Consider the following 27,737-nt stretch of genomic DNA (forward strand, 5'->3'; position numbering starts at 1 on the left):
ATTTAGCCATACAAACTGTATGGCTAAACTCGCACCGCACAGCCGATCGCATGTAATGTCGGAGCAGTGCGCTCCGATATTACATGCGAACCCCGCACACGCACAAGTGTGAACCGGGGCTTAAAATAACAAACATATTATGCTTGTCTCCTCTATGCACTGGATTTGCACATGGCAGCCCAGATTCTACTCTTCTCTGATCCCTGGCTGGAGCTCCTGTCTCCTGTTGAGTGCCCCCACAGCAAGCAGCTTGCTATGGGGGCAGCTGAGCTGCAGCTCTGTGTATCCATTCAGACACTGAGCTGCGGTTTGGCCCCACCTCTTCTCTCCTGATTGGCTAACTGAGTTTGAAAGTAATGGGAGCCAATGGCGCCGCTGCTGTGTCTCAGCCAATCAGAAAGGAGCGTCCCGGACAGCTGAGGCATTCATGGACATCGCTGGATAGAGGGGGCTCGGCTAAGTATTAAGGGGCTGAGGGGAGCGGCTTTTTATCTTAATGCATAGAGCGCATTAAGATGAAAAAAATCTGACTACAACCCCTTTAACATTCAACATCCTATTATAATTGGTGCTATAGGTAAATCTGGCTTGAAGCGCTAAAACATGAGTGAAGGATGTAAGCAGTGTTGCAGGTGATATCCACACACATTACACCAGTCCACCTACCAGAATAAACCATTTGACCATCTCAATGAGTGATCTATTCGCTCTGATAGGGAGTATACCCAGGAGTAAAGCACTTTTTATTCCTCGAAAGGAAAACATACAAGCAAAGTTAAAAAAAGGCGGCAAGATAAAAGTAAAGTTATTTTAGAGTGAAGATCTGCTTTAAAGTTAATTTCAACCCAGCAACTAAAACCTCATGTAAGCTTTAAAATGGTACTGTAATTTCAAAAGGTTTTTTTTATTCTCTTGAAATCTGCAGTTATTGAAAACATACCTGGTAATTCTGCCATGAAGGCGGTAGTTTAAACTGTTCAGGTATAACCCACTCACAGGCTCCCCTGGTGGACACTACTTGTAGCTTTGCTGACACACGTAGGTATGGTCCTCCATTGTCACATGAGGAAGCCAGTCCTTTGCAGTGATGTGGAGCTGGCGTTGGAGTGTGTGCATGTAGATAGGAAATTACTAAAAGTTGCGGTACAAAAAGATTGAGCAAAAAAAAAAATAAGTGATGACGGTATCTCATTAAAAAAAAAAGGCAATTGTTTGATACACATTTTTAGCAAACTGAATGTCATCTAGTTAGTTTTTAATAAAGTAGATCTAAATCCTATCTATGGCAGGGGTGTCAAACTCAAATTCATCTCGGGCGCATCAGCATTATGGCTGTATCTGTAAGACTAGATGTCTAGAGCACCCCATCCCCCTTCTTTTACAGTCTACCCTCCCTACCTTGTGCTGCTGCTGGGAAGAAGCTGTGGACAATGCTGGAAAGCAGACAGTGCATGGTCTGGAGTAGGACTAGAGAAGGTCTAGAGTCAGCTGCCGGAGTCTGCTGAATAATGAGACCAGGGGAGGCGGAGATGAGGGGGTGCTGGGGCAGTACAGAGAGACGTAGGGCCCTCCTCTTTGCTGAGGGGAGTGTGTAGAGACAAGCCTCCTCTATTACAGATCCTGTGGCTTCATAGAGAAGCGCAGGATCTGGCAGAGGAGTTCTGTCCTCCTCTCTGCTACCCACTGCTAAAACAAGGTAGAAGCAGAAACAAGTTGGTTTCCGCAACTGCAGGAGAAGTGTCTGGGCCACATGAAATGGCCTGGAGTGCCGGATTCGGTCCGTAGGCCTTGTTTGTGTTTGACACATGTGATCTATGTGCTGATTTGGGGGACTACCAGACATGCAGTGCATTGTAGGTGCAGTAAGTGTTGATTTTTTTCCTGCCGATTTGGATTTGTTAGCTGGAATCTAGTAGTTTGGGGTTTGCACAAATATCTTTGTGGCTGCACATCATTCTCACAGCTTGACTGTGGCTCCTGTATGATATATGACCATGTCATGGGATTTCAATTCTTATTTACATAATGCTAATCCATCGCAGGAGCCGATGGCTCAAGGGATTATTGGAGTATAAACCCTGGCTGTTAGTGTACCTTGTGTAACCAGGAGGAGGCAGTATGCCTCTCTCTATTCTAGTCACAGGACAGATGAGCAGTGGTAATTTCGTGGACTAAAATATTTTTCTGGCCATTTCTAAATTGGCAACACGATTCCATTCAATGCTTGTAAAAATAGCACATTAAAGTTTGAACATGTATTGCACTACCACATAATTTGGGGCATCTAAGCTGCTGCAAGAGAAAAAATTAAGAGAAAGGCCTTTCTTTTTTTCTTAATATTTAATGTTGGTAACATGTGCAATGACAGTACAGCCAATAGAGTTTACAGTTTTTGGGTTTTTTGTATTTGAAAGTTGCACTTCTGTTTGCCAAAAGCAATATTTTTGTTTGTTTATGAAACTTGGTTTTATTTATAAAAGACGTTATATATCACATTGGCTAAATCTGTGTCTGTAGTGCATGTTCAAACCTTAATACCATAAATGTTGTTAGATTTTTCTTTCGTTCATTGACGGACACAGCTTTTCACCTTTTTGACCGTAGTTATACTACAGGATTAGGACACTAGGCAGAGAAAAAGCTTGAACACGTCTATGGGGCAGTCCCTGGCGGTGTACTCCCATTTCCTGCGATAGGTATTCAGTTTTTTTTCAGCCTAGTCAGAAGTAAGTACCTAGTTCCTTGCTGGGATCTCCGGTCCTGGCAATTTTTTCTTTTTACATGGATTTTTTTGTTGGACTGCGTGACGAACTGAATAATATAGATCCTTAGGGTACACCCCCCCCCCCCCCACAGTCCGGTCAGTGAGCACACGCAGACCGCAGCTCCACGCTAGGTCGGCTGCGACATAGCCCCACTGGACAGGGGCTGGCCTGTGAGTTAAACGTCTCGACAGGGCGCATATGAACTGGCTTCGGCCTGAGTCCCGGCGTTTCCTCCTGGCCAACAGCACCCACATTACAATGGAGCAGTGTCCGGTCCGCAGTGGTGCCCACCTTGTTCCTGGTGTGGTAAGTAGCTGTCCCTCCCCCCACTACCCCTGGAGGGTTTTGAGGTGGACATGAGCCCCTCCCTGGTATGGTCGGACCCCTGGGTTCCCATCCCCCCTCCCCACCCCCTCTTAAAATTTGGCCACTGTGGGCCTTTGCATCCCTGGCTGAGGTTATGAGCTGACTGTTGCCACATGGTCTTAAGGGGGGCTGGTTGAAGTCGCTGCTGACCAGGTTTTCCTGGGCGCAACGGGGGGGGGGAGGGGGGTTAGTGACTATGGCAGGGATGTCCTCAGGGCTCCCTGCGGCGGTTGTTGGGCTGGGGGAGTGGATGTTTTAACATCCGCAGGTAGGCGCCTCACGCGGCCGGGTCCGGCCAAAAATTTAGGCCATGGCTTTGAGGTCTACTCGCTGGAAAATATGTGAGGCGGCCCCTGTGAGGGTGGCTGATGCCACTGCTTCCCGTTTGGGCATCCACCTTGCCCTGCGCTGCCCCTGGGTGGTCCGCTCGTGTCCTGGCATCTGGGTGCCTTCAAAAATTTAGACTGCGGCTTGCAGCCCACTAAGCCAATGCTTAGTAGTTGGGCGCCACCGTTGGGGGGGGGGGGGGGGGCGCGGCCTCAGTGGGTAGCTGAAGCCCCCACTCTGCTTTTGGGGACTTGCCAGGCCTCCACAAAAATTTAGGCTGTGGCTTGCTGCCTTCTAGGCCATGTGGTCAGCTTGGCACCTCCCTTGAAAGGGGTAGTGGGGGGGCACTTCTTTTTTTTAAATGGCAGCTTTGCCGCTGTTATTGTGTGGGACGTCTGCCCTGTTTTAGTGAGGTTACCCTGCCTGCGCTTCCGCGTCACAGCGGGCGACCCCCTTTTAAGGGGGCTATGTCCTCTTTGGAGTGCTCGGAGGGCGACCCCCTTGTTTTTTTGCGGGGTCCGATAGGTGGTCCATTGTAGGGGTCCTTTGCCATTGTCTCCTTTGCGGTATCGCAGTGGGCGCCCTCCCCTGATTATGTTTTTAGGGGTGAGCTTAGTATATAGTTACCCTACTGGGTCTGCGTCCTCACACCCTGAGTGCTCAGATAGTGAGGATGATTCCTCTTCTCCTCTAGCCATGCTTAAATAAGTGCTGGTGGATTCACTGTTTGTGTCAGTGCGTGAATCTTTAAAAATGAAGGTTGCGGCTGATGCCGCATCGGAGGCATCGGTTCCTTTTGGCACTTACAGGCCCTCCAAAGCGGCAAGGGTGTTCCTCTTTCCACTCACCTTGACAACATTGTCACAGAATAGTGGGGTTGTCCAAAACGCAGTGGTTGCTAAGCTTTGCTTGCGGTATCCTTATGGGGATTACCTGTGTTACAGGTGGACGGTTTCATCTGTAGTGGACTTGCCGGTTTCCAAGTCAAATTGAGCTACCTTCATTCCGGTTGAGGAGTGCCTGGCCTTTACAGGCCCAGCTAATAGGAGGACGGTGGCTCTGGCCCACCATTTGTGGCTGGGGCTGGTTCAGCGATTAGGCCGGTAATTACTATTGCCCAGGTGTCGCAAACGCTGACCGAGTGGGCTAAGCTTTTGCCCTGGGACTTAGGGGAGAAAGTGGAGCTGGCGAATCAGTTGGTCCAAGGGCTACAGTTTTTATTTGACACCTCTTTGGATGCCGCTCCCCTGCTTACTAGACTGTCTCAGCAGTGGTGTTACGGCGTATTATCTGGCTGACATGCTGGTCTGCGGAAGGCCTTGTCGGATCTTCCATTCGTGGGGGATTGCCTGTTTGGGGCTTCCTTGGATGACATCATCAAGGGCCTCACGGGGAAAGAGTACTCTTCTTCCTCAGGCTTCCTGGGGTAAAGAGTCCCTTCACAGACTGAGACCCTTTATTTTTGGCTCACAAGTGACTTTTTCGTCCCTCTGGGTCTCAAGACAAGGGATCCAAGCCCTTTCGGGCCTCCGCTGGGGGTTCCAAAAAGTCTTGGGCAAACTACGAGCAGGTGCTGCCAGACCTGTGGACAAAAATTCCTCCACATGAAGGGGCGCCCTCACCCGTATCTGGGGTGGGGGGATGTCTTCGCTGCTTTTTGAATCCATGGACCTCCCTGATCCAGGACAAGTGGGTCCATGAAGTCATTTGCTCCGGGTACAAGATTGAGTTTCGATCATATCCTCCCTAAAGGTTCTTCCCTTCCAAACTGCACTTATACCCAGATAGCTTAAAGGATCTTTATGGGGCGGTGCAAGATTTGTTAAGTCAAGGGAGGATTGTTCTAGTTTCAAAGTCAGAACGTTTTCAAGGTTTTTACTAGCACATGTTTAAAGTTCCCAGGAATAAGGGCAAGGTGGGCCCAATACTGAACCTCAAGGCGCTAAACCGCTTTGTGCGGGTACAGAAGTTCCGCATGGAGCCCATGCGCACAGTGGTGGCGTCCCTACATCAGGTGGATTTTCTCGCCTCCATCGGTATCAAGGACCGGTTGGTTTCTACACACACACACCTTCTTTAATCCCCTTTTTCTCTTCAGTTCTATCAAGGATACCTACCTTCACATCCCAATATGTGTTGCCCATCAGCATTTCCTCCACTTTGCCGTGGGTGAGGAGCATTCTCAATTTGTGGCGTTACCTTTGGTCTCGTTTCCGCTCCTCGGCTCTTCACTAAAGTGTTGGCCCCGGTTCTAGCATTACTGCGTCAGCGGGGGATCGCGGTACTGGGGTACCTGGATGATGATTCTTCGTCCGCCTTGTTGGACAACTTGGAGATTATTCTGCAAACACTGAGGGATTTCAGTTGGATTCTGAATCTTCAGAAGTCTGCCCTGGTTCCGTCTTGTCTATCTGGGTCTGACTCTGGACTCGTCCTCAGCCAGAGTGTTTCTTCCTTGGGAGAAACTTCAAAAGTAGCAGGAGGCTGACCCAGCAGACGGTTGTCTCTTTGGACTTGCATTCACCTGTCCCGGTGGGGAGGTGTCCTCGGCACAGATTGTGTTTAGAGGGTCTGGTCTTGGGAAGAGTCCAAACTACTGATCAATATACTGGAGCTCCGAGTGATCAGACTTTGGATCATTGTACAAATCGTCTCCAGGTGTGTCCAGTGCAGATTCATTCGGACAATGCCAAGGCCGTGGCCTATGTCATTATTCACCAAGGGGGCACAAGAAGTGTCCTGGCAGCTCGGGAAGTAGCCGGCATTCTAAGGAGGGCAGAAAGATTTGTTCCAGCTCTCTGCTGTGCACATTCCAGGGTTGAAAAATTGGCAAGCGGACTATCTGTCGACAGGCGTTAGACCAGGTAGAATGGTCTCTTCATCTGGAGGTGTTTCATCAGTTGTGTCTCTGGTGGGGTACTCCAGAGGTGGATCTTTTGGCCCCTCGCCTCAACAGGAAGGTTCAGAGGTTTGTGGCATGGTCTAAGGTTTTTCTAGCCGTCACTAAACACGCTTTAGTGGCTCCTTGGAGACAGTATCGTCTGATTTACGCCTTTTCTCCTCTCCAGCTTCTGCCAAGACTACTATGCAGGATCAAGGCAGAAAGGGTTTCCGTCATCCTAGTGGGTCCAGACTGGCCTCGTTGGTCTTGGTATGCCGAACTGGTACAGCTCGTCCTGCTTTAAAGTCGCTAGCTTTGACAGCTTGGCTGTTGAAAGCTAGGTGCTGAAGGACAGAGGGTTGTCTGACTCAGTGATTCTTATGCTGTTAAAAGCTAGAAAATCTACTTCTACGATATCGTACGTGAAAGACACACATTGCGTGGTGTGAATCCCTTCGGGTTCACCCTTGTTCCTTTTCGGTGGCTCGTATCTTTGCTGTTCTCCAAGGAGTGGAGCAGTGCCTCCTGGTCTTGAGTACCATCAAGGGCCAGGTCTCAGCCTTGGCGGTTTTCTTTCAACACCCGTTGGCCACACACTCTTTGGTGCGTACGTTTCTCCAGGGCATGGGACACTTGGTTCCTCCAGTGTGGTCTCCATTGCAGCCGTGGGACCTCAATTTGGTGGTGTCAGTTCTCCAGAAGCCTCTCTTTGAAGTCTCAGAAGGTGGCCTTTTTGGTGGCCATTACCTTGGTGTGCAGGTGTTGTCTTGTCGCTCACCTTACCTGGTGGTTCACAGGGATAAAAGGTGGTTCTGCGTCCATGTCCATCGTTCCTTTTAAAGGTCGTCTATGACTTTCATCTGAATGAAGACGTTGTGTTGCCCTCCCTGTGTACCAAGCCTAAGCATCCTAAGGAAGTTGCCCTGTATGTGGTTTGGACAATAAGGGTGTATCTGGCAGCTACAGAGTCTTTTAGGAAATTATACTCACTATTTGGCCTCACAGATGGACCTTGCAAGGGGCTGGCTGCTTCTGATGCGACCATTTCCAGATGGATCTGACAGACTGTGGTTCAGGCTTATTCTATTTAGGGTCAGGTTCCTCCTTTACCTGTCAAGGCGCACTCTACTCGTGTGCTTAGTGCCTTTTGGGCCTTCCGTCATCGGGCATCAGTGATGCAGATTTGCAGACGGCTACCTGGTCTTCTGTACACACATTCACAAAATGTTATAAATTGGATGTGTTGCCATCTGCATTTCCTTTATTTGGCCGCAAAGTTTTGCAGGCTGCTATTTAGAGGGCTTTTTTCTTTTGAGGCTGTTTTTTTCAGGTGAGCTCCAGTTGTTGACAGTTGAGCTCCGAGTTACCTGGTTGGCTATGTTTAGCCTTGAGTAAGTTTGTTTTTTTTCTGCTGTTACCACCCCTCATGTTTGACACTGCTTTGGGACCTCCCTACGGTCAAGAAGATGAAGAGCTGTGTCCGTCAAGGAACGAAAAAGAAAATGGGATTTTTGTCTTACTGTAAAATCCACTTCTCTGATGATCATTGACGGACACAAGAAGATATAAAATAAATCGGCGCTAAATCAATCACATCTCAATCATAAATAAAAGCAAGAATTAATTATAGCAAGAATAAATGAACATCAAGCTAAAAGTGACAATAATAATAGTGGCAGTGAACCATAAAATAATCAATGAGATATACCAAAGAGGCAGTGGAGTGGTAAAGTGCACTGTGCTAAAAGGTGCAGGTCAACTTGAAGCAAAGTAGTAGACCAAATAAAATAATCATAAGTCACTAAAAAGCTGGAGGGAAAAATAAACTGTTAAAAGTGACCGTGAATAAAGGTGCACTGTGCTAGACACTAATCAAATCAAGAGGTCCGATCAGAGAAACAGCTAAGTGATGAAATCACAATAAATCGCACTGTGAAAAAGAGTAGAATACCCTAAAAACAACAAGGGGGTTAAATAATGGGTAATAAGTGGAATACAATTCTTGTGCAGAAGTAGAACTAGGAAAGTTCATATACTCTCAAAAAGAGCGGTTTCAGTGGAAAAAAGTGCTGGTGTCTAAACGGGTTGCTGATTGTACGGGAAACTGCAATCACTCCGTGGTGCGGGAAACTTTATCACTTTGGTAGTGAGCATATATCCATAAATAAGTGAAATGGCCGCTCGTCTCCAAATCACTCATAAAGAGTAGGGATGCACCGAAATTTTCAGCCGAAAATGGGCCTATCCCCTTTCGGCCGAAAATGGGTTAAAAATGCCGAAATTAATGGCCGCCGTGAGGAAGGAGGAGGGCGCAGGTTTGAAAAGTCCCACCTCTGGCCAGCCGCCCACCTCTCAATGATGTCCCTACTACTACGATGTGTATGAATGAACTGACACACCGGGCGGGAGGGGGGGGCGAGCGGCCGCTAATAGCTACAACTATGTGAGCGCTTCACTTCCCTGTCATGCGGGTATCTCCGCTGACAGGGAAGTGAAGCGCTCACATAGTTATAGCTATTAGCGGCCGCTCGCCCGCCCGGTGTGTCAGTTCATTCATACACATCGTAATAGTAGTGACATCACAGGGAAGCGGGCCGCCGGCCAGAGGCGCGTCTTTTGAATGAAGGACACCGGAGGAGCAGAGTGACAGTAAGGAGATTGCATCCTTGGGATGGGGAGGGACGCTGAAGCAGGGGGGGGGGGAGGGTGTACTGCCGAGGGGGACGCTGAGGCGGGGGGGGGGGGAAGCTGAGGCAAGCTTACCAACAGTATTAGTATTATGCAGCATGAGGGGGTTAATATATTGCCACTGCTGGTCACTGATGCATTAGTGACCGACCAGTGGCAGTTAATTAACCCCTTTGTGCTGCATTAGTGCAACCAGTATCAGTGCAACCACTGTTAATTAACACTGATACTGGTTGCACTAATGCAGCACAAAGGGGTTAATTAACTGCCACTGGTCAGTCACTAATGCATCAGTGACCAGCAGTGGCAATACATTAACCCCCTCATGCTGCATAATACAAATACCATTGGTAATTAAATTAACCTCTTGCCAACCCGTCACAGTACATATACTGTGACAGGGTGGCAGCGACAGGTGTACGTCGCTGCCTGTTTTTGGTGTATGCCCCTCTTCTAACTATTTTAAAATTATTTGGGGGAAAAAGTCATTTTCGGTTTCCGTTTTCGGCCAAGGGCATCCTGCATTTTCGGTTTTGGCCCAGAATTTTCATTTCGGTGCATCCCTAATAAAGAGTGTTTGTACCAATAGGTCTCCACTGCAGATGTTGTAAACAGATTTCCAGTAGCCAAGAGGGTCACTCCTTAATCCTTTAGACAGCCAGCATCAATCATCAATGGGTATAGTATCCTATGCAGGGTTTTAAACTGAAACCATGGACAAAGGGAGGGACTTCATAGTGTAGTAAGTTTTGTAAATATTTATTCATAAAACATAGTAAAAACTCACATTTAGGTACAGGAATAACAGGATAGTAGCGTAGCAGCGCTACAGCGGGGAATACCGGTAGCTTCCGTTCTCGACCGAAGACCGGAAGTGACGTCAGACAGCTTCCCACGACGCGTTGCGTCACAGCACAACGTGACTTTATCAAGGGTAAAAACAATTGACGGACACAGCACCCACCCCTCTGTGGAGTTGGGTTTTTTCCTTCTGACACTGCTTGTAACAAAACTGAATACCTATAGCAGGAACTTGGGAGTATATCCCCAGGGACTGTCCCATAGGCGTGTTCAAGCTTTTTCTCTGCCTAGTGTCCTACTCCTAGGGGGCAGTAAAACTGTACGGTCAAGACGATGAAGAGCTGTGTCCGTCAATGAACATCAGAGAAATAGATTTTACGGTAAGACAAAAATACCATTTTTTACTCCATGAAATTTGCTGCCAAAATAAACAATCCAGATGAGCAATGATCAAAGAAACGTTTGTGTAGAGGTTTTTCGAAGATGATTTAAAAATCGTTGTAGGAAATATTAGCATCTGAGAAACTGTAAGGCTGCATTCACACCTGAACATTATGGTACGTTATGGAACTTTTTGGCACGTTTATATGCACGACATGCTCGTTTTCATACAGCTTTTTTTTAATATTAGCCAAAAAAGAAAACCATCAGTTGCATTATTTTTTTGCTAGGTATTTCAGCTTTTTTTGCTTTTCCATTAGCTTTTATTTCTTTTTTCATTACTACTTTTTATTTTTTTATTTTTTTCGTTAGGATAAGGGGTTAGAGTTGAGGTTAGGTAAGAGTTAGGATTAGAGGTTGGGGTTACTTGAGTAAATGTAAAATAAGCATAAATAATTTAATGAATATTAAGTTATAATAATTAACCCTTAAAAAAAAAAAAATAACTAAACACCCTTACACAAAATAAATACATTTATAGTAGTGTTTTTTTTTTTTTTTTGGGTGTTTATTATTTTATTATTATTATTTAGGATTTCTTTACAATTAGGGGTTAATTATTTATGTATTACATATTTTATTTAGGATTTTTAGTTATTTGCATATTTATTTTCCATTTATTTATTCATATAACTATTTTTTATTTAATTTTTTTTATTTTTTTCCCATTTGAGCAGAAAATCACGCAAAAACTGTGTAAATGTGCAGAAAAATGCGTTTGGCTTCAGGGGACTTGGAGTGGAGATGTGAGCCATCTCCATAGAAAAAAAATTGATTATCCTCCATCATTTTGGAGCTTCGAGCTTCAAACTACAAAACGCTGAGGTGTGAATGGGGCCTAATACCCAGCAGCATGCATTAGGTTAACTTCCTTGACTCCATGGGTCAGATCAGCTCCAAGCAGGTGATTGCTCATCTACCTATTCAATTTATAAACAAGCAAGTTAACTCTTTACAGTAGAATTGTGGAAGGCAAAACAAAGGCTTGCCAAGCTGTTGGTGGAACCTCCAGAGGAATGTGTGGCAGATGCACTTTAGGAAGAGGAAACTGAGGTCCAGCTCACAGCAGTTCCCTGAGTGTCACCAGAACAGGATCTGGAGAGAAATGTTCTACCCAGGGGCCCAACAATGACACCAGGACTGGATATGAAATGTCCCTGTGTCTTACATGGTGACACAGCAGTGTCAAATCTGGTGTGACATGTCAGGGAAAAAGGGATAAAAATTGGAGGTTACTTTAATTTGCCATGATCAGCAGTGTGGGGGGTTATTCATAACCTTTAAGTTACAGTGTGGCTTATACAATGCTTGTATATTTTATAGCAGTTTTACCAAAACTAGAATTTTCTTTTGTAGTTTCTTTGATATCTATTGTTTTTGAGCACGGTGATTTTGATATGCACTTGGCTTAAAAAGAGGGGAAAGACAGAATGTCCATATTGAATATGTTAACCAATGAAAACCTTACTACCAGTTTGGAGTTTTATGCTACCTAGTGATAGGGAATATATCAAATGGGAAACTCATTGCTTCATCAGCTGTCAGCGCACGCTATGATACCAAGTGCTGGTGTCACCTGTGCCCTTCCCGTCTCTCTGCTTTTACGTTCCCTAGCAGATACAGTGGGAGCATGCTGGGCTGACTGTGTGGGTGCTGTATGTGCTCTGCAAGAACGGAAACATGTGAGAGCAAAACAAGTCTATTAATAAAACTCTGTGCATCTTCCATTTACATTTTGCCTGTACTGTGATATAGGACACAGCGCTGAAACAGGTGGAGTGTGTGTGTGTGTGTGTTTTTGTGTGTGGGGGGGGTGTAGTTGGATTTGTATTTTTTTTCTTCGTTTTCAAGTATGTGGTTTGTTTTCTCTGCAACTCTGTCCACTGGGTTGGTACAGTACTGTAACTTAAATATAGTTATATAGAACCTGAGCAAAGAGCGGTCTTTGATCTAAACCTTGCTTGCCATGGTCCGGTCATAGGTGACTTCCAACCACCAAAAGATCTCTTATATAACATAACAAATGTGTTAAACCTTAACTCCAGGATCAAGTCAAGTCCCTTTCCCCAAACATTGTACCTCTTACTATGGACACTAGGCCTGCATATCGCAAGTTCTTTACTTCTATTGCTATAAAAAGCATTCCATAGTAATCAATAAACTCCAGAACATCTAGGGTGGCAGGAGGATGTTTATTTATAAAGCCATACATCATTTCTGGAAGCTACATGTCCTGTGATTCTTTGGGACACAAGTGTAGTTTGAGTGGTTCTGTTGTTCACAGCCCATAGTGTATACATGCTGCAAGATGACAACTGTTTGGAGTTTGTCTGCAGGCATTACTGGGCAAGAGTATATGCAAATACATAACTCCTTTTTATTTTATATTAGAGAAATACATATATTTCTCATATTTTTAGTCAGGGCTCCACAACCCCAGGCGCCAGGTCGCATTGGCGACTAAAATTAGCGGCCTGGTGCCTGGCCTACACTGTAGCAGGTGTGTGCTCCCCATGCCAGACATCCTAAGTCTCCGCGAGGTGCGGGAGTCTCCCCGCATACGGGCTACGGCTTCCTGATGCCCGCAAGTGCCGTGCGTTATCCTGGTTCCAGGCTGTCAGATGTGGGAACGGAGCCGATGCTTCCTGTACAGTTCCGGCTCCACCCTGTCACAGGCGGGGTGACCTCAAATGATACAGGAAGCATTGGCTCTGTATGCTTCCTCCAGCGCCTCTCCTCACTCCGTTGATGTCTCTGAGGAGCCAGCATTTCCCACCAGCAGTACCAGCCAGCAACAACCACCGGCAGTTTCCTCTGCCTGCTCTCACTGCCCACCCATCTATTACCAAAGAGAAGAGGTTAAAGGTGTTGCAGGCTTGATCTGGTGCCCTGTCCTTACCAGTGAGTGGATAGGGAGTGTGGGGCAGCTGGTTGGAACTGCTGACAACCGCCGCCATCTGATCCTGTGCGTCAAAAACAGACGGATGGTGGTCCTATTTTCCATCCGGTGGATCGAATCAGATCGCATCGCCTGGAAATGGACAGGCAGTTTTTTTCCATCTGATTCCCCCATAGAGCAGAGTGGGACTATGTTGGTGTTCGCTCAGGACCTGTCATCCGCCTGCTCAGCTGGGATTAGCGGAGAAATCCCCACTGTTCAAGCGTATTCCGCTTACCGGAGGTACCCGAGTGAGAGGCCTCTTCACCTTGCTGCACTGTCCTTCCCTAGTGAGCCACTGCCCATCACACCATCAAACCAAGTACACACAGGCCTTATGCCGGGCATCATCAGCCGGCTCAATAAAAACTGGCCGCCTTTCGGCCTGTGTGTATAGCAGGCGGTCCGACAGAAGCCGGCCATTCGACCTGCAAAAAAAAAAAGCTGGCTCCTATCTTTTTTAGCTGGCTCCTGGATTGCAAGCAAATTTGTCAAGCCCTGCTTTTAGTGATGGTCAGCAGCAACGATTGTCACCTCTGTTTTGTCTGTTCTTCCAAAAGCCTCCTTTTGGGAATATTAGGGAGATTTCTCTGCTTTTCTTGTCGCAGAAGGTTCCCTTCCTGGTGGCTATTACTTCTGCTCGCAGAGTATCGGAATTGGCGGCGCTGTCCTGTCGTTCACCTTATTTGGTGGTCCACAGGGATAAAGTGGTTCTCCGACCTAATCCGTCTTTTATTCCTAAGGTGGTGTCGGGTTTTTTTCTTAAAGAAGACATTGTGTTGCCTTCCTTATGGGCCTAAGCATCCAAAGGAATTTGCCTTGCACTCTTTGGATGTGGTTCGGGCGATAAGAGTTCATCTGACGGTTACTGAGTCCTTTAGAAAATTGGGCGCTCTCTTTGTCCTTACGGACAGTCCTCGCAAAGGTTTGGCTGCGTCTGCTGTGACCATTTCGAAGTGGAACAGGCAGGCGGTTGTTCAGGCTTATTCACTTAAGGGTCAGGTTCCTCCTTTTCTCTGTGAAGGCGCATTCTACTAGAGCGCGGAGTGCCTCCTTGGGCTTTTCGCCATGAGGACTCTGTTGTACAAGTTTGTAAGGCAGTGACTTGGTCGCTTGTGCTCACCTTTACAAAATTCTACAAGGGGGATTATTGGCTTCTTCGGATGCCTCTTTTGGCCGCAAGGTTTTGCAGACTGCTGTTTCGTAAGAGAATGTCTTTTGTTTCTCTTAGGGGTCTTTTAACCTGGATGAGCTCCTGTTGTTTGGTTGAGCTTCATGTTACCCAGTGGGCTTAGTTTAGCCTTGGAGTTTACTTTCTGATTGCGTTCTTCCCACCCCTCAAGCCTCATGCCTATACTGCTTTGGGACGTCCCATTCAGCTAATAAATATGGAGGCTGTGTCTGTCAATGGATGATAGAGAAAATAAGATTTTTGTAGGATCTTACCGTAAAATCTTTTTCTCTTAAGTCCATTGACAGACGCAGCACCCGCCCCTCTTATGTGGAAATGTTTTTTTTTTCCTTCACTGCTTACAACTAAACTGGTTTGCTGAGCAGAGGGTGCATGGGTTATGCATGTGACGTCCCCCGTGGGTGTGTACATTTGAATATTTCCTACCTAGACTACTCCTGCAAGGAGGAGCATAACCCATTCAACTAATGAAGATGGAGGCTGCATCTGTCAATGGACAGAGTGACATTACTACAGTAATCAGTGCTATACATATGCACTGTTACTGTAAAAATGACACTGGCAGGGAAGGGGTTAACATTATTGGAAAAGGAGGGGTTAAGTGTGTCCCTAGGGGCGTGCTTCTAACTGTGATTGGATGTGGCTTTTCATGTAACAGCAGAGATCTACGGTCCTACATAGCAGGACCGTATGATCTCTGCTGTTACACAAGGGAGAATGACAGGCGGCTTTGTTTACATTAGCCGCCTGCCTTTCTCCCGGTGTAACCGACGATCGCGAGTGAGCGGCGGACATCGGGTCCGCCACTCACACGGGGGGGGGGGGTCCGTGAGCGAGCGGGCGCGAGCCTCCGGCGGCGCGCGCTCGCTTCCTAGAGCCTCACAGGCTAGCGACGTAGTACTACGTCACTTTGCCTATGAGGGGCTGACTGCCGACATAGATAGTCGTTAGGCAGTCGGCAAGTGGTTAAGGCCCTTTTCACAGTCGTGCGATTTTGCCGTGATTTTGACTTGATGCAATGCCTATGTCTTTGGACCTCAAAACGCATTAAAGTTTGGACCAAAGTAGTGCAGGAACTACTTTGAAGTCGATGCAATTTGAAGTCGCACAGATATGAACGGTACTCATTGGAAATCATGAAGTTTGTGACTTGTCATGCTACTTGCAGTCTCAGAGACCAGTCACACAACTTTATACTCTCTGGATCAAAGTCGCTTCAAAAGTTGCATCAAAGTAGTGCAGGTACCTTTTCAAGGTCGCTTATTTTCAAAGTCGCATAGATGGCAACGGGTGCTATTGAAATCAATTGGCTGTGACTTTTCATGCGACTGTGTGTCCAAAGTTGTATGACCAGTCACACTAGTGGAAACAAAGCTTAAGTCTACATTTCCACTATTGCGATTTAGAGTGCGACTTTGATGCAACTTTGATCCAACTTTACTCTCTCTGGATCAAAGTTGCATCAAAGTAATGCAGGTACCTTTTCAAGGTCGCTGATTTTCAAAGTCGCATAGATGAGACCGGCTGCCATTGATTGGTCTCACTAGTGGAAACGAAGAGCACTCCCAGCTATACTCAACTCACAGTTCCCCTCCCCCCTGTGTCCCACTCCCTTCTATGGGAGTCTTCATTCAAAGTCCAGTATAGCTATACTGTATATGTGCACCTCCCCCCCAGCACATTTATACTGTATATGTCTGCCTCCCCCCCCCAGCACAGCTATACTGTATATGTCTGCCCCCCCCCCCCCAGCACAGCTATACTGTATATGTCTGCCCCCCCCCCCCAGCACAGCTATACTGTATATGTCTGCCCCCCCCCCCCCCCAGCACAGCTATACTGTATATGTCTGCCCCCCCCCCCCAGCACAGCTATACTGTATATGTCTGCCTCCCCCCCAGCACAGCTATACTGTATATGTCTGCCCCCCCCCCCAGCACAGCTATACTGTATATGTCTGCCTCCCCCAGCACAGCTATACTGTATATGTCTGCCCCCCCCAGCACAGCTATACTGTATATGTCTGCCCCCCCCCCCCCCAGCACAGCTATACTGTATATGTCTGCCCCCCCCCCCCAGCACAGCTATACTGTATATGTGCCCCCCCCCCAGCACAGCTATACTGTATATGTGCCCTCCCAAGCACAGCTATACTGTATATGTGTCCCCCCCTCCCAAGCACAGCTATACTGTATATGTGTCCCCCCCCCTCCCAAGCACAGCTATACTGTAAATGTGCCCCACCTCCCAAGCAAAGCTATACTGTATATGTGCCCCCCCCTCCCAAGCACAGCTATACTGTATATGTGCCCCTCCTCCCAAGCACAGCTATACTGTATATGTGCCCCTCCCCCCAAGCACAGCTATACTGTATATGTGCCCCTCCCCCCAAGCACAGCTATACTGTATATGTCTGCCTCCCCCCCAGCACAGCTATACTGTAAATGTGCCCCTCCTCCCAAGCACAGCTATACTGTATGTGTCCCTCCTCCCAAGCACAGCTATACTGTAAATGTGCCCCCCTCCCAAGCACAGCTATACTGTAAATGTGCCCCCCTCCCAAGCACAGCTATACTGTAAATGTGCCCCTCCCAAGCACAGCTATACTGTATATGTGCCCCTCCCCCCAAGCACAGCTATACTGTAAATGTGCCCCTCCCAAGCACAGCTATACTGTATATGTGCCCCTCCCCCCCAAGCACAGCTATACTGTATATGTGCCCCCCCCAAGCACAGCTATACTGTAAATGTGCCCATCCCCCCAAGCACAGCTATACTGTAAATGTGCCCATCCCCCCAAGCACAGCTATACTGTAAATGTGCCCCCCCTCCCAAGCACAGCTATACTGTAAATGTGCCCCCCCTCCCAAGCACAGCTATACTGTAAATGTGCCCCCCTCCCAAGCACAGCTATACTGTAAATGTGCCCCTCCCCCCAAGCACAGCTATACTGTATATGTGCCCATCCCCCCAAGCACAGCTATACTGTAAATGAGCCCCTCCCCCAAGCGCAGCCATACTGTAAATGTGCCCCTCCCCCCAAGGGCAGCCATACTGTAAATGTGCCCCCCCAAGCACAGCTATACTGTACATGTGCCCCCCCAAGCACAGCTATACTGTACATGTGCCCCCCCCCCCAAGCACAGCTATACTGTACATGTGCCCCCCCAAGCACAGCTATACTGTACATGTGCCCCCCCCCCCAAGCACAGCTATACTGTACATGTGCCCCCCCCAAGCACAGCTATACTGTACATGTGCCCCCCCCAAGCACAGCTATACTGTACATGTGCCCCCCCAAGCACAGCTATACTGTAAATGTGCCCATCCTCCCCAAGCGCAGCTATACTGTAAATGTGCCCATCCCCCCAAGCGCAGCTATACTGTAAATGCGCCCCTCCCCCCAAGCGCAGCTATACTGTACATGTGTCCCCCCCAAGCACAGCTATACTGTACCTGTGCCCCCCCAAGCACAGCTATACTGTACCTGTGCCCCCCCAAGCACAGCTATACTGTACATGTGCCCCCCCAAGCACAGCTATACTGTACATGTGCCCCCCCAAGCACAGCTATACTGTACATGTGCCCCCCCCAAGCACAGCTATACTGTAAATGTGCCCCTCCCCCCCAAGCACAGCTATACTGTGTGTCCCCCCCTGTGTGAATTATTTCTCTATTTTCTCATGAATTAGGATGTACAATGCATCCTTACTGATGAGAGAACACTGGGCGGGAACCTATAAGCCCCTCCCATTCTGTATACACCCACTGACTACACAGGAACAGTGTCCCTCCCTGGAAGTGATGTCACTAGCTTTCAGTAACCACACCCACTTGCTTTTCTTGGGCCCAGCAGGAAGAGGAAACTGGGATTTTTTCATTTTGACACAGAAGACTGAACTCAGCTCACATTAATGATTGCTGGGGAAAATTTAAGGTATTAGGCTGTACTTCCGCTTTAATTACACAGGTTCTGTGGCTGATTAAGGTGGTAATTTAAACTCTCACTGGGTGCTTTACCTGCATTCAATTCCCTTTATACCCTGTGTAATTCATAATTGTTTGGGTTTAAAGGGAACCCAAATCATTAGATGTGGTGGCTGCATTTGTTTTCTTTTTTTAGTATTTTTCTTTGTTTTACCTGCTGATCTGTCCAGTAACACCCCACCTGTATTAGCGTGCCTCCACTCCAGATGAAGGTGCACAGGGGCACGTTTGGACAGCAGAATTGTTATTCTGGGGGAGGGGAGTGTTAGATGGCCCAGCAGATTTAGATAACACTAAACAAACTAAAGCCAACTCCAGCTCCCACTGTTACACAAGCAGTTACTGCAACAGTTTTTTTTTTTTTTTTGGGATAAAGGTTTTACATGAGTAAACGTTGATCATTGTAAGCACCCCTGTCAGTTGTAAATGGCTTGTCTCAAAATAGTGGCCCTCCAACATGTCTCTGCCTATGGGAGTCATGCTTCTAACTCTCAGCCTTGCAATGCCTCATGGGAATTGTAGTTCTGCAACAGCTGGAGGGCCACCAGTTTGAGACCCCTGATCTAAGCCCTGGTTAACAATGGTGTGATATGTCATGCAATTGCAAAATCTCATGACAAGTCGCAGCTCATTGCTGGCAATGGAACCTTTCAAATTGTGACTCAGAAAAAGGTTCCTGCACTACTTTTTTCGGACTTCATTGCGACTTGCATAGACTTCTGTTAAAGTTGCAAGCTACAATGAAATCGGAGGTGTAAATCGCACTAATCCGCGGCTTTGAATCTCGCTGAAGCAGCATAATTTTAAAGCTGCACTGGTGTGAACCAAGGTCTTAACTGCTACATTTGTAGAACAGCTTGCTCTGTTGAAAAACAGACTTACTCAATAGATCACCAGATGAAAATAAAGAAAAGAAAGCCTAAAAAAGAAAACGACTGCAGCCATTGCATAAAAGAAGTAATCTATGTAATCTGGTAAGCTACATTATAATGTGTTCTTTTTGGTTTAATACCGCAGTTACCCCTCTTCCTGCCCAGGCCAATTTTCATCTTTCAGTACTTTCACACTTTGACAATTGTGCGGTCATGCAGCACTGTACCCAAATGCAATTTTTATCATTTTTTTTAGACAGATCTTTCTTTTAGTGGTATTTAATCATCACTGGGGTTTTTTATTTTTATCTTAAAAAAAAAAAAGGCAGAAAATTAAAGAAAAAAAAAAAGTTTTTCTTAGTTTCTGTTAGAAAGTTTCTAAAATTATGGACGTTTTTCTTCTTCACTGATAGGCGGAAACTAATATGCAACGATGATGAGCACTTATAGGTGGCACTGATGTGCGTTGAAAGACAGCGCTGAATGGCGTCACTGCTGGGCGCTGACTGGCGTCACTGCTGGGCGCTGACTGGCGTCACTGGTTGGCACTGACTGGCGTCACTGGTTGGCACTGACTGGCGTCACTGCTGGGCGCTGACTGGCATCACTGGTTGGCACTGACTGGCGTCACTGGTTGGCACTGTTGGGGCTGCGCTGATGATCAGTTCTCTGATTATCTGTGCAAGTCTCCCCTGTTAGGGAATGCCGATAATCATCTCTCCTTTCAAACTGTCAGTGTAATGCCTCGTACACACGCACTGATTATCGGCCGACCGATCGGCCGTCTTTTGTCCAGTGTTGTTGTGTTGGTTGAAATGTGCTCTAGACTGCACACGAATTTTCTCGGCAAACAACAACCAACTTCAGAAGTGATGTCATGTGTTGGTTTACTTTCCGTGTGTTTTTTCTTCTCTGAGCATGCCCAGTCTTGCTCATCTGATTTTTGTCAGCCGAAATCTGTACTGACTGACGAACAATCGGCCGTTCTGTTGACGGCCAACAAAAGTTTTATAGCATGCACACCAGATTTTGTTTGGCCGAAAAGTCGCAGTCGGTTGTTGGAAGCATCATACTAACAAGCCGACAATCGGCCGTTGGCCGAAAATTCACGGCCAACAATCGTTGTGTGTGTACGAGGCATTAGGATAGAAAAGCTGATAACAGGCATTTCCTTGTTTACATGTGATCAGCTGTGATTGAATACAGCTGATCACATGGGTAAAGAGCCTCATCATTGACTCTTTAGGCCCCTTTCACACAACGTCAGTTGTCATCCGTTTTTCGTCAGTTGTTATCCTTCTTTCATCCGTTGTCATCTGTTTTTACATAGAGATGCATTGATGTCCGTTTTTCATCCGTCAACGGATGGATGAAAAACGGACAGCGTGTGTGAAAGGGGCCTTACAGAGATGGGGGATGAGCCGCACAAGCGCACTGAGAGTGGGACGTCATATGACGTCGTCGTCCCAGAACGAGAGAGCCACCTTTGCGCCAGTCATTTTACTGTATGGTGGGCGAGAGGTGGTTAAATCCCTGGATTACATGCATATTGCTCTCATTGCAAATATTGAAATATACTGGTTGAACTGCCAGAAAGTTGGATTAGGACGTTTAAATTTGTCCAGACGCTCACGTTATTGCATTCAAAATATTTCCAGGAGGACCTGTGGGGTTTCACAGTGTGAATGTATATTACAGGCATTAATCATAAACCTTACCATTTTCTGTGCTTAGATATGTGTGCCCTTTGCATCACATAAAGCGGGTATATATTTAGTGAGATAGAGGTGGATGTATTTGTTGATGCATTTCATGACATCAGAAGACAGTTTAGTATGTATGCCTAGCAAGACAAATCATAATGATAAATAATTTGCATTTTAATGTAGTTATTTACTGCCTTCACGGCATAGACATTGAGTCACGCTCTAGCTGTTTTTCTCATTTTTATTTTTTATTTTTTGAGATTTGTTGACATTTTAAAAGGGTTCACAACTTCTTTTCTGTCACTGTCAATGTGATGTCACTACTCGACAAGCGGTACAAAGTTGTGAGCCATGAAAACACGTTGGGAGCACAAACTCCTGCTTATATTGGGGGCAATTCACCCGTTTCCTGTAGATCTGCATGTCTACATAAGCATAAGTCAGGCTGCTGTAGGTAAATGTGATAGCTGTCTGCTGTGTCTGTACACGTCTGTGCGTAGGTGAGTGTGTGTGAGAGCTTTCGGCTCTCATCAGTGCTAATAATTACAGCGCTAAGCATTTTTCCTGGAGCTTCTAACAGCCTCTAATGATGCCGCTGTGGAAGGGTGGCAGCAGTCGTTAGCTCCTTCATTAGGAGCAGCAGATTAACGAGCAGAGGGCTCAGCTACTTCAATAATAGAAAAAAAATAAAATAAAAGAGAGGAAATAAAAGATGCTGGCTTGGGAGTCTCTTGTGAGCTTCCTGTTATCTCATTATCGTCTGGTTATTAACGAGGGGTAGGAATGATCTGACAAGGGAGAGGGGGCCGCCACTGATGAATCTCACATTGTGTTTTAGAGATTACATAATCCAATTCTAAGACTAGCTTTCTGCACCCGGAACATCTAGCTGGATGGGATCAATGGTTATATCTTTGTAGGTGATTTTCATGTCTGCCATTTTCATTTTCAACCCTCTACTTTGCCTTAAAGCACAACTCCAGTCAAACGGGTTATATGCAATTGAAATACATGTGTGTGAATGGTTTTTACCTGCCAAAATGTTTGTAATTCTGTTCAACGTGTCTTGTGATTGACGCACCTCTACCATTGCATAGCCAGTAGGATTGCTTCACTATTTCCTTCGGCTTTAGCGCTTCCTGTGTCATGTGCCTGCTTAATAAAGCAGATTGATGCCGATTTATTGCCTGTGAGCAGGCTGACATTATTATATGTTTTCATAACTGAATACTACGCATATACCCCTTCTTGCTTCTACGTAATATAATTTTCTAAGAGTCTGTTAGATCTAAAGAAATGAAAATGGCAGAACCCTGTAAGAAAATGGGTGTTGTATCTTACTACTGAGTCCTATAGTGACAAAGGAGTCAGAGGATGGAACTGCGACATGTGGCAGGAGACTCAACCATCTGACACTCCCGGAAGTGGTAAATGCTGAAGACACAGTTTAAGGCTTACAGGGCTGGAACAGAGGAGAAAATAGGATACAAGTGCCACTGGATAGCTGAGGATACTTCTTTTCTTACAAGGGACTGGCGCTGTCATTTCTATTTTGTGACAGGCTCTCTTTAACAAGACCTAGAATGCAGTGCAACGTGCAGTAATCCTCAGCTAGGAATCAGAGTTGTGTTTCAGTAATCTATCTCCATCCATGCTGATTAATGTTGGATGTTATGGGTTTTCTGCAAATTACATTTTAAACCTATACAAGTTAAGTCTTTTTTGTGAACTTCATCTTTTGGTACCGGTTTCCCTGATAGTTATTTTTTTTTCCTAATTAGATGGAAGATTTAAATCTGCCTGAAATAAAGAGGAAGAAATTGGAAAAGAAGGAGGAGGATAAAAAAGAATTCAAAGACCTATTTGACTCTGACAGTGATTCAGAGGGTGGCAATGGTGGCTTGTCACTAAAAAAAGGTAATTTATTTCTTTAGGTCTGCCTTTGCTACGGTCCCTCCAGTGTTGGGTAATATCCTTGCAGCCCATTCATGTGTATGTATAAACATGTTTCATTGAAGGCTCTGTTCACTTTTGGAGCATTTTACACATCAAAACAATATTTAATGTGCAACATACTCTGGCTCCTGCCCCCATTTCCCCCTCCCCCCATGACTGCAGGTTTTTTTTTTCTGCACCCGCTCACACGATAAAAATTGACGCTGCTACGCACAGCTGCATCATTCATTCACAGCAATCTGAATGAAGAAACTTCAAGTTCTGTTTGCCACCTTGCCTGGTGAGCGCCCTTATAGTTCATTGCAGCTAGCTTGCAGAATGTGTCTGCAGGAGCCTGAAATTGCACCCACGATCCATTGATCATATGTGTAAGGCTCCTGGGGCAAAAAATAATAAATTAACGATTTTTCCTGCAAAAATATGTGCATTTATTTTTTTTCCCCAATAGTGAACTTCTCTTTTAAGAGGATTTCATCTTGCCAATTCAGGTCAATGTGACATTCTCTCCTAAAAGCTTACAATGCCAGCAAGGTATACTCCCCTATCCACACTCGCTTTCTGCTGCAGGAGTTCAACTAAGTGATGGGGCCTATGCAGTTGTGACGGCATCTGGATGCTCAAGAATATGCATACTCCCCCATATCTGGAAGTCCTGTTTTGTTAGAACAACAGGGCCTTTTGTAGTGTAATAAGTTGCTTCACTAGCCAATGTTAATAGGAAGAGGGCAGGCAAGCTCCTTCACTATTAGAATGTGCAAAAGCTTTGCTTGATCAGAACAACCCAACATTCATGCATAAAGGGGGCAATGAAATCTGTGGTCCTGCAATCAGTGTGTTTTTTTTTTTTTTTCATTGACAGTCCTTTAACTTGACCCCTGCGGCATTCCTGACTTCTGATATGACACTTTAATGCAAAGATTCGTAGTCTCTGAAGAAGTAGAGAACTGCGCAAAACCAGTAGCCCTTGACTCTGAATTGTGGCTGTACAACCTCAAAAATGGTTTAAATCCAGATTTTCAAGTCCCTTCTAGGGGTGGTGGTAGAATCTGGGAGAAGCATCAAGCTAATTTAGTTTGCATGGCTCTTGTTATCCTTTGCATATTCTGGTTAGTTTATAGGTTTTAAGGCAATTGTGTAACACTTAACCACTGCAGAGATGCAGCTAAAAAAAAAACAAATCACATTTTTTCATTTTTGCATTGTGTAAGAAAGTTGTGTTTTTCCCTCCATATGCAATATTAATGGGAAAACACTTTTTTTTGGCAGGGTCAATGAAATACGAAAACATTTTGCCAGTTTTCTAAAACCTGCTGGTAATTGCTGCAACAGTCTGTCCTCGCTATTTGGGGTTGATGAGTCTTTAATTAGCCTTAAAGAAAAACAGTTTGGGCTGCATATTCTTTAATGCTTATTATTGCAGTCTTCCTCGGCATTTGGACCCAAATCGCAAAAGCAATTAAGTCACCAGTGAGCACAGTGCTTATAGGTAACTTAGCTAGGGGCTCTACTGAACCCTGATTAAAGCATCAGCTTGGCGGTGCAGCTTACAGTTACATGTTTACTTCTCTTATTCAAAGGTTGTTTCAACAACTTAAAGTAATACTAAAGTCTCATTTTTTTTCTTTAAAAATAAACCTGGTATACTTACCTGCTCTATGCAATTGGTTTTGCACAGAGCAGCCCAGATCCTCCTCTTTTCGGGTCCCTTTCTGGCTCTCTTGGCCTCTCCCTCCTGTCGAGTGCCCCCACAGCAAGCAGCTGTCTATGGGGGCACCCAAGCTGAGCCGCAGCTCTGTGTGTTCATTCAGACACGGAGCCACGGTTCAGCCCTGCCCTGCCCTGCCCCTTCTCCCTCCTGATTGGCTAACTGACTTTGATTAAAAGCAGCAGGAGCCAATGACACCACTCCTGTGTCCCAGACAATCAGGAGGGAGAGTCCCAGATGGCTAAGACATTGTGCACATCGCTGGATGGAGATGGGGCTCAGGTAAGTATAAGGGGGGTTGCAGCGCACAGAAGGCTTTTTATCTTAAAGGGATTGTGAAGTCTTGTTTTTTAATTAAAAATAACAAACATTTTATATTTACCTACTCTGTTGCAGTGGATTTGCACAGAGCAGCCCAGATCCTCCTCTTCTCGGGTCCCTCTTTGGCTCTCCTGGCCCCTCCCTCCTGTTGGATGCCCCCACAGCAATCAGCTTGCTATGGGGGCACCCGAGCCAAGTCACAGCTCCCTGTGTCCATGCAGACACGGAGCTTCGGACGGTTCCACCCCGTTTCTATCCTCATTGGCTGACTGACTTTGATAGCAGCAGGATCCAGTGGGGTCGCACTACTGTCTCAGCCAATGAGGAGGGGAGTCCTGGGCGGCCAAGACATTCCTACAACATCGCTGGAGCTAGAGGGACCTCAGGTAAGTATTAGTGGGGCTGAGGGGGGATGCAGAGATCAGTGTGCCGCCTTCAATGCAGAGATCAGTGTGCCGCCTTCAATGCAGAGATCAGTGTGCCCCAATTCAATGCAGAGATCAGTGTGCCCCAATTCAATGCAGAGATCAGTGTGCCCCAATTCAATGCAGAGATCAGTGTGCCCCCCCCCCCCCCCCCGAGACCAGTGCACTTACCTGCAACTTCTCCTCAGTCCCCCGGCGTCTCCTCGAGTCCTCCCCCCTCCTCCTCGGCCAATGGCATGGTTTTGCCTTTCGGCCAATCAGGAAGCGGGTCTCGGAAGCGGCTGCCACTGTGCCCCCAACGCACTGGCCGCCACTGTATGAATCCAAGAGAGAGTTATCCTTCTCAAAACCTCCCAGACATGAGGCCAATCAATCACATCAAATGCTTTCTCGATATTAAGGGAGGCGACAACTCTGCTGTCCCAGTTGGCATTCTGTGCTTTTATATTCATAAATAGTCTGCGGATATTAATATCTGTGGCATTATGAGACATGAAGCCTGTTTGATCTGAGTCAGTAAGGCTACAGATGACTTGACGAAATCGATTGATAAGCAGCTTAGTTAGGATTTTTAAGTCACAGTTTAAATGGGTGATGGGTCTATAAATTGCGCATAATTTGGGATCCCTAGGGGGTTTTTGAATAAGAATAATATGTGCTTCCTGCATGCAGCGAGAAAGAGTCATCTGCCAAACGGTGAGTGTATAAGGATGCCAATTTGGGATCCAAGGCCCCTGCGTGTGTTCTAAAAAAAATTCCATCTGGACCTGGAGCTTTCCCATTAGGGAATGAGTAAATTACAGAGGACCTCGGCAGAGAAATGTTTCACTAATAGGTCAATAGCCAATCTAGTGCTACAGGATCAAGAACAGTGTGCAGGTTAGTGGTACCAAGGTCTGGAGGAGAGAGGAGGAATAAAAATTATTGTAGAAAGTTCAAAATTCTTCCAGAATGCCTTCAGGAGCAGGTACTACAGTGGCATCTGAGCTCATGATCATGTAAATGTAAGGGGCGTGTCGCATTGGGACAACCTAACCAGAAAAAAACTATTCTTGTTGCCATGTTTGAAAAATTACTGTTGCTTTTCTGGAGATCTAGTCCAAATAATAAAAATTCAAAATATGGCAGAGGAAGTGCAAAACTTCCCGTGTTCAGTGAAGTTCTGCTTTGGGCTGGTAACACAGGCAATTCTAATTTCTTGTGTCTTTTTTGAGCACACCCATTAACAGTGCTGGAGGAAAAAGTAAGTGAACCCTTTGAGTTAGTAGCTGTTTGAAACTCCTTTGGCAGTAAGGACTTAAAGCAAGCTCTTTTGGCTGCTCTGGATAAGACCTGCAAAACGTTCAATGGGAATTTTCGACCATTCCTTGTTACAAAACTGCTTCAGCTCAGACACATTTGTAGAGTTTCTGATGTGAACGGCTCTCTTGAGGCCATTCTAAAATATCTCTATGGTTAAGGTCTGAGCTCTGACTGGGCCCCTCCAAAAGGCGCATTTTATTTTTCTGAAGCCAGTCTGTGATGAATTTACTTGGATGCCCAGGGTCACTGTCCTGCTACATCGCCCATATTAAACTAAGCTTCAGCTGGAGAACAGCCACCCTGAAATTATCCTGGAGGATATTTTGGTAAATTTGTGAATTTTGTACCTGATGATGGCAAGTGGTCCAGGTCCTAAAGCACCGAAATAAGCCTAAATCAACAAGGTTTTTTTTCTTTTTTGTTTTGGAAAGTAGCGACTTCGCTGCATGATTTGGCTGAAATACTGGTGTGCGGACCAGGCCTCCAAAAAGGTGCTGACGGATCTCCCCTTTGTGGGGGACCGCTTGTTTGGAGTTCCTATGGAAGAGATCATTAAAAGTCTCACGGGAGGTAAGAGCACCCTGCTTCCACATGTTACTAAAAGCAGAGAGCCTCGCCGCAAATGTGGGCCTGTCTTCTCGGCCCACAAGCAGCCCTTTTTGTCCCGCAGAGTCACAGGACAAGGGTTTAAAATCCCCTGTACATTCTCGGGAGATTCCAAGAGACCCTGGGTTAGTAAATCAAAAGCCAGCTCCGCTGGCCCCGCAGACAAGTCCTCTTCTGTCCGAAGGGGCACCCTCACTCGTACACGGGGTGGGGGGGACTTCTTTCCTGACCCGTGGACCTCCTTCATTCAAAATAAATGGGTCCACAAGTTGATCCGGTCCAGTTAACAAGATCAAGCTTCGGTCCTTGCCTCCGGCAAGGTTCTTTTTTTTTTTTTTTTCCAAGCTACGCCTGTCCCCAGATCAGCTACAGGGCCTTCTCGGGCGATTCAAGATTTCCTCTCACAAGGAGTCATTGTACCGAGTCTGATTGTCTTCAGGGGTTTTAGTCAAACCTTT

At 46.2% G+C, this 27,737-nt stretch overlaps 1 protein-coding gene across 1 annotated transcript in view; it reads left to right on the forward strand.

Annotated features, from left to right (window-relative positions):
- Nucleotides 1-27,737, forward strand: part of NOC2L (NOC2 like nucleolar associated transcriptional repressor) — a 262,749-nt gene that overhangs the window by 210,343 nt on the left and 24,669 nt on the right. The window contains exon 17 of the mRNA XM_082274336.1: nucleotides 22,746-22,881. Within this exon, the coding sequence (XP_082130462.1) occupies nucleotides 22,746-22,881 (136 nt within the window). The remainder of the gene's footprint in view (nucleotides 1-22,745; nucleotides 22,882-27,737) is intronic.

Source organism: Pelophylax lessonae (assembly GCF_965119305.1).
Source record: "Pelophylax lessonae genome assembly, chromosome: 12".
In the NCBI taxonomy this organism is placed as follows: Eukaryota; Metazoa; Chordata; class Amphibia; order Anura; family Ranidae; genus Pelophylax; species Pelophylax lessonae.